Source organism: Magnolia sinica, chromosome 15 (assembly GCF_029962835.1).
Source record: "Magnolia sinica isolate HGM2019 chromosome 15, MsV1, whole genome shotgun sequence".
NCBI classification, from domain to species: domain Eukaryota; kingdom Viridiplantae; phylum Streptophyta; class Magnoliopsida; order Magnoliales; family Magnoliaceae; genus Magnolia; species Magnolia sinica.
The window spans coordinates 68,395,707-68,412,664 of record NC_080587.1 but is presented as its reverse complement, the minus strand read 5'-3'; the positions used below and the strand labels follow the sequence as shown (position 1 = coordinate 68,412,664).

Genomic DNA, 16,958 nt, shown 5'->3' with positions numbered 1-16,958 from the left:
TGTGGCTCAAGCTCTATGTTGAGCTTACTTGGAGAAGCGCCTCTTTACTTGAGGGTTCTGAAGCATAGCCCCAGCCTAAAAGATAATTTAATAATTTTATGTAGAGTTTAACATAAACCTTAATTCATTTTCGGTAATATATATTATATCTTTGTGAGAGAGAAAGAGAGTTATTATTATATTGAGAGTTGTTGTTTCTTTTCTTCTTTTTTATTTTCCTTTGAGTATATTGGATCAGTGTGAACCCATGAATGTATCGAAAGGAAATCATGTAAATCTCTATATTATGGTTTACTTACTTTTTATTTCGATATTGTTGTGTGTGGTTGAGAAATGACCTCTTCTCCCAACACTACTTGTATAATTTCCTCTTTTTAAGGCCTTGTCGAATTCCCATCGCATTATCCGCTCATAGACCATCCGAAGATTGTTTATCACATTGACCCCTTTATGTGGTCCACTTACTCATCATGGAAACAACCAATATAGACTGCATCACTTGTTAAGTAGATCATCCTTGCCCACTTGATTGAACTATCTTCTCTAGCACATGGCTTGAATCTAAATCTAAAAGTAGACCATCACTTGTCTAGGACCTTGTAAAATTAACCAATCAAGACTAGATATTGTTGTACCCTAGTTATTTTTGGCATTTCCTGAAATAGCCAATCAGGGAATGACATGTGTTGTTGCACAAAGAGGATATAACATACAGAAAGACCTTTAGAGGTATTTGGAGCACTGTTTACATAAGCACAATTGGATTTATAATACACATCATCTGATGATAGGGCACGGCCGAAAAGTTCAAGGGATAGAAATAAGTTGAGAGAAGAGAAACGGTTAGAAGAATACAAAGAAGTGGAATAATTTAAAAGACCGACGTAGCAATGATTCAGTTGTCAGAACGGCTGAAGTAAAGAATAGAAACAAATGTAGAGTATCTGCATAGGAGGGAAGCTTATAAATAAAATCGAAAATCAACAGAACAAATCGTCTCACACCAACTAAACAAATCAATCCATTTATCTTTCCTTATCATAGCTTTAGCTTTATCTTAAGAATAACGATAATCTTTAACGGTAATCTTTAGTTATAATCCAAGTCTACGCTCTTACGTTGAAATATTTCTGTTTCAATACATTTAATTCTTCATTCAGAGAGGCTTCTTGCAGTCTCACCCTTTAGTCAATTGTAAGTATTCCTTTCATGTGTGATTATCTCTTATTACCCAGTATACCAAAAGTCCTTTCATATGGAAAGCAAAGTACAACCCATATTCGGAGGAAGAACCCCACCCTCCGACAGTCGCCTGATCATCTTGTAACAATCTTGTGCGAGTGGCTAAATAGGCGACTGATCTTCTCTGGTCTCGGTCATATACGATCTTATTTGACATATCTGCCTATCTTGGTGCTTAGGGTCAAAGTTGTTCGATTTGAATCGAGCTGCACAATCGGTTTTGGCACACCCGCAAACACCACATATGACCAAAAATAAACTAAGTGCCAATAATTTTTGGCACGCATGATGGAACCTCAAACTACTAAGTTATCATAAATATTTATTGTGCACTGGTCTTCAAAAAAGTAAATTTGACATTTCATGCAAGAGAATCTCAAGTCTATGATTTGTGCACAGCATGTTTTAGTTAGTCCCGTAACCACGCAATTTGTATCCTAATCTATAAGATTGTATGGCCCACCTAAAACTTTTATAGTGTGACAGACTAAAATGTCTTTCCATGCTAGCCGTCATTTTTTCCTTATTCTTCTTCTAAAGTTTTTCTTAATTAATTGGGTCAGCTACATAAATCCTACGGTAACTTCAGTTACGCAATAAGTCATCAAATCCAGCTCTGGTTGTATATCACAGTGGATCTTTGATCATTGAGACTATTGTCATGAGGTTCATATAGTGGGAGACCTGGTAGATAAACGGTCTGGATCATGATGGGTGGGGCTCTAAGGAGGGACCTTCCTAGCAAAACCTTATTGTTTTGGGCGGTTTACTACTTTGACCAGTTTTTCTTTCGCTAGTAAACACCAAGGGGCTTCCCCTTCCAGTCGATCCACTATATTGTCATCCAGGCCTTCCATCTAGAAGGCCAACATATATCAGTATGATAGGATCATCAATCCCAGATAATTTTTCCATATGGACCACCTGTGATGGGATCCACTACAGGAATGGTTTGGATCACTTGGCAACCCCCGAACCCTGATTGGGCCCATAAAAGCCTGTAATCTGGGCCAATGGTTATTTTTAGGCAGGCCAAAGAAATGGGCTAAACTGGTGCTACGTGACAAATATAGGACTGTAAAAAGGGATTGGGTTTGGGTTGGGTCCCATAGTACCCATACCCGGGCTAAAAAGGTTTGGCTTTTGCCAGGTTCTGGTCCCCTACCGAGTCTTTGTATCTAAGAGGAAATTTTTTCTCATTAAGAGTGTATCCAGAACTCAGGTAGGCCATACTATATGAAACTTTGGAAAATCATGATTTAAACATCTAAAAGCACTTGGTGGGGCCCACCTGAGTTTTGGAATGGCTTGAAATTTGGTGTGACCCGACACACAATCAATGGGCTGAATGTCTAAACCACACCTCACTGGCCTATATACAATCAAGAAGGTTTTAATAGGCAGACACCCGCTCTCAACCATTATCTATAGTGTGGACCACCTACACCAGGGATTAACTTGATTTTTAGGCCAATGGCTCACCATGAAAGGGTACATCTGATTGATGGGATGAATGTTAGTCATACGTCATGGTGGAGTTCATGGAGCTTGATCTCATGGGAAGCTCTCATAGACCCAACCCAGATCCCCTAGTGTTGATCCAAACCCAACTAGACCAATTAAAAGGTGGACCCAAATCGGACCCAGTTCCTTAATGGATCCAGTAAATGGGACCCTGACCCATTTGGGTTGGGTACATCTGGCCGACCGTTGATCATTGAGGAACTGCCTACTACTAAGGCCTAGGGCTGAAAGTTAGGCGGGTTCAACCTGACCAACACGACATTGAGTTGGGCTCGGGCAGGATGTATCGTATCCAATCTCGGGCTTGGGCTATACAAACACCAACCTTATAAAACTTGGGTCAGGTTCGGGTTGAGGTCTTGGGTTGCCTGACCCAACCCGAACCCGATCAATATATAAGTTATTTATAAATTATAATTGAGTGTGGATCGTCTGTGTTGAAGGCACAGGAAATTCCAATACCGTCAGGTCTTATTGGTCCACGTCATTTCCGATGACTCAAGCTAACAAGATATACCGGATTTCTCTCTCCCAAATAGATTGTGTGCTACACAACATGGCTTTTAAAGGAGTAGTTGTCCTATATTTTAGAAAAAATAAATAAATAAATAAAGTTCTTTACGATAAATAACTACACAAAAAATAAGACATGTGTTGAAATATAATAGACTAGTGTAATAACGAAAATATTAGCATGCATCCACCCGACGAGCCCGCTTGGGTTGGGCTTGGGTTGAGAATTCCCAACCCAAGGTTGGGTTGGGTTAGGGTTGAGGTATAGGAACCTTGGGTTGGGCTAGGGTTGAGCACCAACCAGACCTAACCCGCCCGGCTTTCAGCCCTACTGAGGCCCATCCCATCCTGGGCCTATACAGTCCAACGTGTTCTTCCTTGATGGCACTTAGAAATTTTCCAAGTAAACACAAAAAGAAAACGAAGAAAATCATACAAGGAAGCTTCCATTTGATAAACTAACCCCTAGCTCACAGATTATTTAGCCAAGAAAAGATGCGTTTTTGTCTACCATTTTAACTTCAAAATACAATTGCTCGAGAAGAGATCGGAGCCGGCATGATCCGATGGCCCCCATTTGATCGAACGAGACCGATGTGCACTCCCAACTGTTAGATTTCACATGAACAAAGCATGGTTGCATTAATTTACTTCAAAATCCAGCCCATCATTCTACAGCCCCATTTAACACTCCTATTTTTCAAACATATCATGCTTATAGCAAGAGCCCCTCTACCCCTTTTGAATACTCTCTGGTACTTTTGGTTCCCTCCAATTTTATTTCCAGGCACTAAGTGTGTGAACTGGCCCATGCATGGATTACCGTCCCTTCTCCTTATATAACTATGATAGCCATGGTTGGGCTTTTACTTGGTGGGCCCAACTACACATCCAACGGCTGATCGGCATTCTTGGGTGGGCCACAAACATGCATATGAACGTCGGGACCGGAGGGTGCAAGAAGAGGAAGAGGGGTGATAGGGTCTTTACATTCAAGACCTTCTGCGATCCTGGCCATCCGATCGATTTCGATGGCCCATTCCGACAGAACATCTGGGCCCTTCTTGAATTCGGGCGCACCGAGAGAGGTTTGATCAATGGGATGCAATGTTGGTCGTTCCGGCTTGAGGTCCATCACCATCCGACGGTCCATGTGTCGTTGTTCATCGTTGAAGAGCCAATCGAGACGTCCATCAATCGGCATTGTGGCCACTGTCGATGTGTAGGTAAAATTCAATGTGTGGGTGGATGAATTTTGGATTGATCAAACGGTTGTTGCATTTGTGGACCCCACCTGGATAGGTGGGCCAACCTAATGGTTTCATCAATACCAACCCAATTTAAAGTTCATGTAAAGAGAAATTCGGCAAAAATCACATAGAGAACAGCTAACCTACATGGTGGTCCCCACCATGAAGATCACCTGGCTCAAAAAAATTAGACTGGTCTGTTCATTTGATGGTCCACACTGTTGGAATTAATGGACAACCGATGATCTGACTCAACATACAGGCCCTACCCCATAAGGGTGATTTTCATGGTGGGGCCTACGAATTTCATGTAGACGATATCCTGCACAAGGTGGATGGTATGCAACACAAGTTGTGGTGTGGATGCCTATCAAGGAAGGTTATACAGAGAAATGGGCGGTTAGAAAATTTCCCATGATCTCCATCAACTTATTATTGTGGCCCACTACTTGAGGGGACCCAACCTTATTCTTGGGCTAACCCAGGCTACAAAAGGCCCCACCGATCAGCGGATTAGGTGCGGCCCTGACCAGGGGGCCCACTTTGATGTATGTATTGTATATCCACACCGTCCATCCGTTTTCCAGCTCATTTCAGGGGATGAAAAGAAAATTTACGCAGATTCAAATATAAAGTGGACCACACCATAGTAAACAGTGGTGATTGATCATTAAAATCTTCCTGTGGGCCACAAAAGTTTTAGATCAATCCAATATTTGTTTTTTTTTTCCTTCATCCAGGTTTCTGTGACCTTATCAACAGGTTGGATGGGAAATAAACATTACGGTGGGCATTAGGAAGTTTTTAATGGTGGAGGTTCAATCACCACTGTTTCCTATGGTATGGTCCACCTGAGATTTTGATCTGCTTAATTTTTCGGCTTACGCCCTAAAATGATCTTTCAAAACGGATGGATGGTGTGGATATACAATACTTCCATCAAGGTGGGCCCCACGATCAGGGCCACACCCAACTGGCCGAGTTAACTCGGACAGTCACACTAGACTCATCCAAGCCTTTGATTATAAATGATTTGATTATGTGAGGAGGGGATTTGTTTTGGTAGGTTGGGGTCACCATATGATCTGCAATAGGAGATTTCACTTTGTGCTGCCTTCAAAGGAAACTGCTCCAGCGGCAACATCATCGAAGGTGTGCTCAGACGGCGTAAACTGCCATGAGGCGACAGAATCAACGGCCACGATGAAGCCGAATTTGGTGGATGTACAAGGTCACCTGATGCATGGTGTGATTCACTCCAATGGTTTCGGTCACTTGCTTTGTGTGAACGGCATCGAGGGGGGCTCGGAGTTCATTCCTGGCCATCTGATCATGGACTTCTGGGACCGAATATGCACAGGCTTACGTGTAAGGTAATGAGACATTTCTTGATTGCTTGGCACGAAGTGCATGCTATAGTACATACAACTCGTTTTGGTCACTAATCAGATGATCTTATCCATGCGATCATCTTGCAAAAATATAAGGTCCTGATGAGTTTAAATAGCCAGTCCGTATGGTGGACCACTACTTGAAATGTTTTTATCTCTGGACGCGGATTTCCTGCCAAACGCAGGAATTTCCTACGCTGGTATGCTAAGTGGGACCTACCGTGATGTTTGTGAAAAATCCACTCGGTCCATCTGTTTTGTCGGATCATTTTAGGGCAAGAGACCAAAAATAAGGTGGGCCCAAAAATCAAGGGGGCCATACAAAAAGGGAAACTAGGGAAAGAGTTCTCTACCGTTGAAACCTTCCTGGGATCCACCTTGATGTTTATATTCCATCCATACCGTTTATAAGGTCATTCCAACTAGGATAAAGTGAAAACACATAAAACTTGCCTGATATGAAACTTTTGTTGCCATACTAAACTTTCAACGGTGGTCACTAAATCCCCACTGTTTCCTCTCGTACGGACTCCTTGAGTTTTGGATACACCTGATATTTGGTCTCTTGTCCTAAAATGATCCGAAAAAACAGATGGACGGAGTAGATTTCTCAAAAACATAGCGGTGAGACCAACCTAGCATCCCGGTGCAGGAACTTCGTGCTTATCTCTTGGAAGCCGCTCTGATCCGGTGGTCCTTATTCCTAACTATTCAATATGTGGGTTTTGTTATACATGTTGAGGGCTATCTGATCAACGGTTTAGATCACTGAACCATTGGCTCCACATGTGGGGAATTATGTGCATCAGCAAATACATGCCCTGCACTGCGGTATCTGGCCCATTATCTAACACCAGGACTGAACCCAGCCCAGACCCACTACAAGAAAAAGGCCAACGGTCCATTGCTTGGCCGACGGTCCATTGCTTTTGTGGGCTACGAAAGATAGACCTGGACCCAGCTTGCCGGTCTGAAGCTAGTCAGACATTGACATGGCCTAAAAGGCCATTGGACCCACCAGGCCCAGTTGCACAACTACAATGATCTTAGAGACCGTCGATATGATGGATGGTGATGGTAGCAGGGCTAGCTCTACTTGTTCATAAGATGTCATAGAAAATGGGGCCCACTTCACGTTGCAGTGTGATCATAATTGGACGGTGATAAAATTAACATTTTATAGAAGTTAGACATCGGTGTTCCGAACCAAGTCTTTTTCCTATTGAAAGGAGGACTGAGGGATGCTGGCCCAAAGGTAGTACTCTTCGAATTTTCATTTTGTATAAGTGGGGCCACGAAATGCACGGAAACTCTCTCGAGGTTCAATGATCTCAACATTGATGTGGTAGATGGCAAATGCACGGAAACTCTCTTAAATTGAAATGCAGTCGTTGTATAACGTTTGGCCTTTTCTTGGTTGAGTGTGAACGGTTGTTGTATTTTGTCTCTTAACCGACTATTTGTTGACCACCTATTGGAGGGTTACGATTCTTCCCTGTCAGAGATTTCTGGTGCATGGACCATCTTAGCCGTAAGGGCACCTTACATGCAGGGGCCATTTGGATACCATAAAATCAAAATCAAAGGGTTTATAGGTAAACACTATTTTTATTTATTTATTTATTTTGAGCTATACTTCAAATTAGAAACAATGTCTTTAGGGCTAAAAAGAATGCCCAGCATATCAATTATGTGCTTTCCTTAATGCTCTCCTACGGCCCTGCAAAAGAATATTCAGATTCTCTACTTGACACAGGCAGAAAAATCATACTTTCCTGCATCGTGGTTGGTCCATCTTATCACTAACATTATCGACACTGCTACATTAAATGCAATGTGTGATGACGTGGTATAATTAAATGGCAACATATAAAGTTTTTCTACTTGTGGCAAGCAAAGAATCCAAATTCCTTATGAAAGCAGCTTGGTTGGTCATCATATGGGCCATGCAAGATAGAGCATTCGGGATGGGACACCCAACATTTTAACCCTTCCAAATTATGTGTGGCCTCTACTATGATAGCTTTAGGACTCCCAATCCATTCAATTAATATATGCATATGTATTTTGATGCATTTCTCATGCTTAAAAAAATCAAGTCCTTTTTATGTGAATTTCAAATTTTAAAAAAACTTATAATCTCACACTCTCAATAGTGCGAATACTTAATTTATATATTGTAAATACTTGAAAGTTAGCCAAATAAATAATCTTTTAAAGCGCTAACACTCAAAGGTCAAAAACAATTTACATTTAAAAATGTAAAGCGTTTACAACTTAAAATTTTAGAAACATCCAAATGACCTTATGATAATATTGTCAGCCAATCGAGACCGTCCAACGGGTGGACCTTACCATTGATTGGACATGGTTCATAAATGTCATCAATTGAATGTATTGCTTTCAAATGGAGTAAGATAACACATGATTAAGCCTTTAAGGGACCACAAAAAATCTCACTAATAGGAAACCTTGGGTGGTTAGGATTATCTGATTGATGTGATTCGTGGATCATGACCCATCCACAATGTAGTGTAGCTGATCAGGTCTCTGGCAGCATCTACGGTGGTGATGGGTGCCTCAAGATCATGTGTGCAATCATTATGAGGAAAGATCCACTGCAAAGCTCTGTAAGCTTAACCTAAAATTTGTGGGCCCTACTGGAAGGCGCACATTACATCCAATCCATCCATAATGTGTGCCTTCTCATGTTTCGCGTTGGTTCTAAATAATCAGACAGATCTAAAACTCAGTTGGGCCATGCCAAGGAACGGTTGGGATGGGGATGCCCACCATTAAAAACTTTCTAGATTGTGTGTGGGCCCACCGTGTTTTGTACATGCCATCCAGTCCACAGTGAAAACGCCCTGCATCAGGATGGCTGGACACCCCAAAAATCATACCATTCTAAAGCTCAAGTGGGCCACGCCACATGATTTTAAAGGTTGTACACATGTTTTATATGGTGTGGCCCTCTTGAGTTTTGAATCAGCCTGAATTTTGGACTCAAAAGAGAACATGAGGGGTACACATGATGGACGGATTGGATGTGATGAGAACGTCATGGTGGGCCCCAGGCACAGTGTTGTAGGTTAAGCTCAACCTATAAAAGCTTTACAATGGATCCGGCATCGTTTTAGATACATGCTCATACAGCTGAATGCAATTTATATGAAATTTTGTGTAGGAAGGTGAGTGTAACAGACATTGCAAAGAAGAAAATCATGGAACTAAGGTTGATCCATGGTGTGGCCTACGGCGAGCCATGGTTCGGCCGTTGGGGCTACCGGTTCGGCCGTGGAAGCTATGGTGTCACTCACCAAATGTACCAAAAGGCCATCCAAATGCTCCGATCCGCGCCATTGAGCTTGCTCACTCATCATGTCACTGACCCAACTCGACAGATCTCGGCCGTCGTAGCTCGATACCAAACAATGTCAGGCCACTCCATGCAAACACTAGGCCACTTGTTCGCTTACATGCTCGAATTGTGCAGCCACATCCGTCTAGAGAGTCCAATTGTGGCTGATCATCGCGGGATCATGACCGAGACGGCCTGCAGATGGTCCTCCAAGCGAGTAGAGATGGCCATTTGGGTCATCGTCGAAGCTCTAAGGAAGACGGATTTCAAGTGGGTGTCGCGGCAAGAGGTCAGGGATGCGGCCCGCATGTACATCGGCGACACGGGGTTGCTCGATTTCGTGCTCAAATCACTTGGAAACCATATTGTAGGGAATCACATTGTCCGCCGCGCTGTGAATCCAGTGACCAAAGTTCTAGAGTATTGCTTGGAAGACATCTCTAATCCATTTCCTAACCATGAAGGTTTATGGCTAACCGATTCGAAAACAAAGGTGGCGCGCTTCCATGTTACAAGAGTGCAACTCATGAAGGACATGTACTACTTATACAAGTACATTCTCAAGGATCAAAGATCAACGGCAGGGATTCTTGCAGCGGTCCCCGCTGCCGTAAGGATAGTACTCGACACAAAGCACTTTATCAAAGACTATAGAGGTGAATTACCAAGAAAAATTGAAGTGGGCTGGGGCGGAGAGACACTTAATATCTTGTGCACCGTCTCGTTGCGAAGCGAGCAAGAGATGGAAGATGAGAGAAAGGTTTTTCCACCGCACGAACTAGTCATCTTGCCAGCCCACGCGACGATTCAAGAGCTAAAGATCGAAGTGGAGCGGAGCTTTAGAGATGTCTATTGGTGTTTGAGGAGTTTCGTCGCACAGTCGATCGTGGAATTCGATGGTAGCAGCGATACAGATTTGATCTATGGCCTAATTGAATCGGGTAGCAGTCTTGTGATTAGAGGGAGGAATGCGGAGAATGTGATTAGTGGGGGAATCTATGAAGGTAGGAACGATAATTGGACCGTTGATTGCCTTTGTGGGGCCAAGGAAGATGATGGTGAACGGATGATATCGTGTGATATTTGCGAGGTTTGGCAGCACAGACGGTGTGTTCGAGCTTCGGACGACGGTCCACAGATCTTTGTGTGTAGCCAATGTGAACATAACATATTTATCACCCCTCCTCTTCTCTAGTGGAAATCCTGAGATTTGCTAATCCCACACATGCACAGCTGCGCCACATGTGTGAAAAACGTATACGTGTGCAGGATACAAGCCGCCCATCAACTTGGCCCCACCAGGTGGGCCCGAAAATCGGGCTGGCTAACTCATCACACATATCTGTCTTGGAAATTGATGGATGGCTTAGAAGAAGCCGTGCCTTACCTGATCTTCTACAAAACTGATTTTTTTAAGTCTGGGCATTTACATGGTGGGCCCCACTTGATGGACGGATTGGATCTAGCACCCATGTGCTGCCTTATCCACGCATCTGGGATTAGCAGATCTCTATATTTCCTTATGAGTAGTTTACTAAGATGACGCTTGTGTATGTAGGATGATGTGGTTTGGTTGTTATACAGTTAAGAAACATAATAATTCCATATCTTAGTCTTTTATGCGTAAGGGTGCGTTTGGTTGCGCCAAGTATCATGAAATGTCACGATATTTCATGATTAGCCAGTCTAATATGGTGCAAAATATGATGAAATTTCATGATATTCGGTGCAACCAAACGCACCCCAAGTGACGTGAGTTCCTTTACCTCTGTTGCGGCGGAGTATCCAGCATCTGTCACTGCCCACAAGAGCCCAAGTGCCAAGTGATCCTATGATCGGAACCGTTCATTTTGTGGACTCTATGCTAAATGAGCCACTACAAGAAAATTGTGCTGAGGGGATGATGGTGACCATCATTATCTGTAGATGAATTAGAACATTGAAAAGAAAAATTTTCAATGGCTCCAATTCAAGTCTAAAAATCAAAGGTGAGGACCATCATGGAAGTGTGATTATAGGAGAAAGCTTATTTATGGAAGTAATTAGAGAATATAGACGGTTCAAATCATCGTACCGTCTTAGAATGTGGGCCCCATTGGATGACCAAGTTAAATTGGACTGAGTTAAATTGACTTTAGAGAAGGGAAATGAATCAGCGCAGCTCATTTCAACAGCATATTGTAGCAAAATCACAACTATTAGACATGTGGACAGCTCGATCATCAATCTGGATCGTCCATATGGCCCTGTCAAACTCTTTCAAATGCCTTGGTGCGAAAATAGCTCAGTCCTGAAAGACAGAATCGTCTCTACAGCTCTCGACCCCATTAGAAATAGAACCCTCTTCATCTCTTCTCCTGGAGACGTCGACGTAGCTGATGCTACTGTGGGAAACATTTTTCGCTGATTGGAATTATGGGTGGCAATGACCCAACGAGCCGGAACCTACTTTGGGGCAAGCATATGGCATAGCTTGGTCCATGCACCGTCCTTGGGCCTTGCATGCATGACCTGATCAAGTTTGGTTTACGCTTGGACTCAAGTCATTGTAACCTAGCCTGGCCAAGCCTCTAGCCTAACTCCACCTGATTTTATATGGGTTGAAAATCAGATGCATCAAATCTATGCTGAAACTAGGGCCATCGGCCAGTCGGCAGTCTAGTTTACCGTCGAAAGTTATAGAAATAATTTTATTTCAATTTTTTGGTAAAATTCTTTGGACAGATTTTGGAGTTTTCAACAAAACTTTGGTCGATAGGTCAACCCGACCGATTGAAGTGTTTTGACCCGTCAACAGGTTGCATAGTTTTGTAAAATTTGTTTATATTTTTATTTTTATTTTTATTTAAATATATGACTGTAAACAGAATTAGGGATAATGTTAGATATACTTAAGGGTTTGAGAGGGTTTGAGAGAGAGAAAAGGCTGAGGCTATTCTCTTGGGGCTTCGAATCAATAAGGTTCCATGTCTTGTAACTTTGTTATTCATAGTGCATTATCTCTTTGTGTCATGGTTTGTTCCCACAAGTGTTTTACCATGTAAATTGATAGTGTTCTCTGTTAGATTTGCTTATGCGATTGTGATTACCTTATTTGATTCCTCTTTATATGCTTTCGCGAGTCCCAACAAGTGGTATAAGAGCTAACAAAGCAAATCGAATCTGAAGGCAAAATATCTATAGCATCTAACATGAAATTCGATGTAGATAAGTATTTCAGGAAAAACAATTTTGAACTATTGAAGTTGAAGATGAATGGTCTTTTAGTTCAGCAAGGATTGGAAGATGCACCCCTTGAAAAGCAACCAAAAACTATAAAAGAAGAAGAATGGAATAGTTAGATCAAAAGGCCAATATCTCAAGCTAATTGCGTCTAATGGATGAGGTCGTCTACAATATTATGAGAGAGAAGACTGCGGGTGATACATGGGCAAAATCAAAGAACATTTATACGAAGAAGTTACTTGAAAATTATTTGTATCTGAAGCTACAGTTGTTCAATCTAAAGATAACCGAGGGGGCTGATGTTGAGATTCATATTAGTAAATTCAATAGGCTTGTTTACAAATTGTTGAATGTGGATGAGGTAATGAAGAATGAAGATCAAATATGTATTATGTTGAATTCTATTTCAGAATCGTACCTATGAGTCATTAATAAAATCTTTGTGCAATGATAAGATGATCATTAACGTTGAGACCATTATCTCAGCTCTTCAGTTGAAGGTGATAAGAAATAAAAGCAGTGATGTAAGTGTTTCTACAAATGCACTAGTTACAAGGGAGTGAAACTCTTAGCAGGATAATAGATCTTTGTGATCGAGATCCAAATCTAAGGGCAAGGGCAAAAGCAAGCTAAAGTATTAAAATTATGGCATGACATGACACATGAAGAAGGTTATCAAAATTTTAAGTCTAAGAATGAGAAATCCGAGGGTTCTTCCAAAGAGGCCAACATTGTTGAATCTAGTAAAGAGATGAGTGGTAGTGACATATTGACCGCAACAAAATTCGGGTATTTCAATAATGAATAGATTTTGGATAAGAGAGCTTCATATCAGATGCATGGCCCCTCATAGGAGTTAGTTCACCAGTTACAGTGAGTGCAATGTTGGTCGGGTGTTTATGGGCAATGCAATGTTGGTAGCGTGGTTAATGTTGGATCGGTGCGCATCAAGATGTTTGATGGCATGGAACGTATCTTGACCAATATAAGACATTTTCCTGAGTTGAGGAAGAGTCTAACACCTTTAGGTGCAGTCGAGACACTTGGGTGCAAATTCATCTGTTTCGATCATGTCTTTATGGTTTCAAAGGGGGGGCTTGTAGTTATGAAAGTACAAAAAAATTGTAACATTTACAGGTTGATCGGAAACACTTCATCGGGTGGAGTTGCAATATCTATAACGAATTTCATATATGTACATATGTGGCATGCACGCCTAGGCCACATGAGCGAGCGAGGCATGAAGGTTCATTTTGATTATTGTCTGATCCTAATTTTTAAAACATTAATTTTAGTACATTCAAGCATTATATATATGGTAAACAGCCAAGGTTATCTTTTAAGTATGGAAAACATGTTTGTAAGAGAGTTCTATATTATGTGCATTATGATTTTTGGGAGATGTCGCCCGTAGTTTCTAGTGGATGGTTATCATAGTTTATTTCGTTCAGTTATAACTATTTCAGAAAGGTATAGGTTTATTTTTTAAAAAATAAATTAGAGATTTTCACCAAATTTAAACCATGGAAGGCGACGATAGAAAAATATTTAGGGTGAAAGTTGAAAGTATTAATGACAAACAATAGTGGGGAGTTCACTTATGAAAAAATCAATCATTCTTGTAAAGATGAGGGATCTATAAGGCACAACACAGTGTTCCACACACCATAACAGAATAGTATGGCTAAGCGGATGAATCGAACTCTCTTGGAAAAGGGTCCGATGCATGATAAGTAATGTTATGTTGGGCAAGGAAATGTGAACTGAGGTCATTAACACGACTTATTACTTTGAATCGGTCCCCTTCTATGACTATAGATTATAAACTTCCAAATGAAGCGTGGAGTGGTCAGCAAGTAGACTGTTTGGGATTGTGCGTATTTGGTTGCGAAGCTTACTCTCACATATCATCAATTGAGAAATATAATATGGACCAAATGGTCAAAAAGTACATCTTTGTCAGTTATGGTGATGGTGTGAAAGAGTATAAGCTATGTGGCTGAGTCATACAAAAAATCATCCTTAGTTGTGATGGCGAATTTGACGAGAGATCCTTGTTCTATAAGGATAAGCACAGGGAAGCGAAAAAGTTAGTTGTGGATGTTCAAATAAACAGATATAAGACACGGGCTGATATTAAGACGCAAACAGAGGTACATAAGTAAGTAGAGTGGTCACATATAAGAATGAATCCACCAAAGGATCGTAGGTTACCGGTGAGATACGAGGATGATTCGAATGTTGCATTTGTTCTCATTATGGATTATGAGAATCCAACACAACCAATGGTAATAGTGAATTTTATATACATATCATAGCTTGGCTCGTAAGAAATATGTAGTGTCATCCTTTGGGAATAAGATTTAGGTTTGGCATATATATGTGCTCATATCCTCGAGAAGAAATCTAGCTTTTATCTTCTTAAAATAAAATAAAATAAAATAAAATAAATGGGAGATACGCTCAAGCCCACCTTAATGCACATATGAAATCCAATCCAACCATTAGTTGTGTAATCCTACGCAAGACCCAAGGCTTAAAAAATCAATTTGACCGATTATTCAGATGGCCATATCAAAGAAAACGGTACGGATAAATCCCTAACATTGAATTTTTTTTACAAGGCCCACCATAACAATTATAAGAAATCCACTCCACCCATTAGATTCTGCAAAAAAATAATAAATCATAAATGAGACTCCTTTTTAATACATGAGCGTAAAAGTAGGTCATGCAACAAGTGATCGACCTAAATTTTCAAAAACAAAGCATGGTGAATCCCATCCCATGTGACCGACCCCTTCGCTGGTACCCCTATTAAGATAGGAGCAAATCTGGTCAAGCAAAGCTAAGGTGGGGTGCCTATAAAAGCCTTTTATAGGACTAAGTGGGCTACTATGATGTCTATGAGAAATCCACACCATCCATCCATTTTTTTTAGGACATAGTAAGGGCATGAGGCCAAAAATGAGGCAAATGCAACACTCAAGTGGGCTTCATGATAAGAAACAACAAGGAATGAACTTCTGCTATTGAAACACTAGTGGGGCCGCACAAGTTTGAATCAGGCTAAGATTTTTTTAGTTTACAGATCATCCTAGTAGGAATGACTTTATGAATGATATGGATGGCATATAAACATCATAGCGAACGGTGTGGTTATACATCACAATGGTATGGAGCCACATTGGATCAAGCTGATATTTATAATTGATGTAGAGCGGGTCGCGGACAGTTTCATGGCCAAGATGGATCAGAAAAGGCCCGGTCGACGACAGAAGTGATCCGAATCGTCGGACCTTAGATCGGGCGTATCTCGCAAGCCGAAATGAGTTACCTGACGTAAAATATATGATTTTGGGGTAAAACGAGCTACTTTAGCCAACAAACCCTGCTATGCCGAGTTGCACAGCCTAGAATTGCGAAAAACCCCTGGATTGATGGTTGTTTCCCTGTTTTAATTTCGTTTTTACTATAAATAGTAAGTTTAAGTTTGATTATAACTCTTCATCCGTCGGGCTTTAGGAGTTGCGCCCAACGTGAAAAGAGCTTAGAATAATTAGGAGAACGGTTTGGTGAAGCCAAATAGGACACTTACTATGTTTTGGCCGAAAACCTTGTGCACTAGTAGACATCACGACCGTCTATAAATAGTCAATTTACTATTTATAGTAAGTCACGGATTCTAGGAGTTCGAGTTGTATTTTGATTCTGATTTCTTTCCCATTGCTTGGTACCCCTATTTAAAGGGTTGTGAACTCGTTTTTATTCATCAATTAATCAATTTCGAATTTCTTAGAATTTATTTCTATTTTCTACTTTCTTTGCTCGTGGATTCGAGAAGTCTCTGTGAGGAGTCCAGAGAAGCTCCATGGATTCGAAGTAGTTATCCTCATCACGTTCATCCCTGCGTCAATGATTTGCCTTCATTCAGTTATACGTGACCTTATGGCCAGGTTGGATGACAAATAAACAACACAGTGGGCATAAGAAGGTTTCAATGGTAGGCTTCATTGTCACCGTGTTGCTTCTTATGGTATGGTCCACTTTAGCATTGGATTTACCTCATTTTTTTGTTCATATATACCCTAAAATGATCTTATGGTATGGTCCACTACAGCCTTGGATTTACCTCGTTTTTGGGTTCATACCCTAAAATGATCTTCCAGAATGAATGGACAACATAGATAAATTCCATACATCTACCTCGCTGGATTAGCATCCAGGTGGGGCAGGACGCAATTCGCTTCCATTCCAAAGGGGTAGTACCCAATCTGCTCGAGACATTTTACGATTGTTTCGAGGCGGATTATGTACTCACCCATTTGCAACCGGTTTAACGTGAGAAAATGGAAGAAAATGGAGTAAAAATATATTTTTACCTCTGGCTATAAGTTAGGATGAATAATTTTGTAAAAATAAGATTTAAAGGAATCTTATATTTTTATTACC

At 41.1% G+C, this 16,958-nt stretch overlaps 1 protein-coding gene across 1 annotated transcript; it reads left to right on the top strand.

Annotated features, from left to right (window-relative positions):
* The first annotated feature begins 3,649 nt into the window (after positions 1-3,649).
* On the top strand, positions 3,650-10,871 carry LOC131227268 (PHD finger protein PERSISTENT TAPETAL CELL 1). The gene is made up of 3 exons (XM_058223031.1): positions 3,650-4,505; positions 5,596-5,902; positions 9,108-10,871. Exons 1-3 carry the CDS (start codon positions 4,094-4,096, stop codon positions 10,474-10,476), a joined length of 2,088 nt encoding a protein of 695 aa, XP_058079014.1. The 5' UTR covers positions 3,650-4,093; the 3' UTR covers positions 10,477-10,871.
* The last annotated feature ends 6,087 nt before the right edge of the window (positions 10,872-16,958 follow it).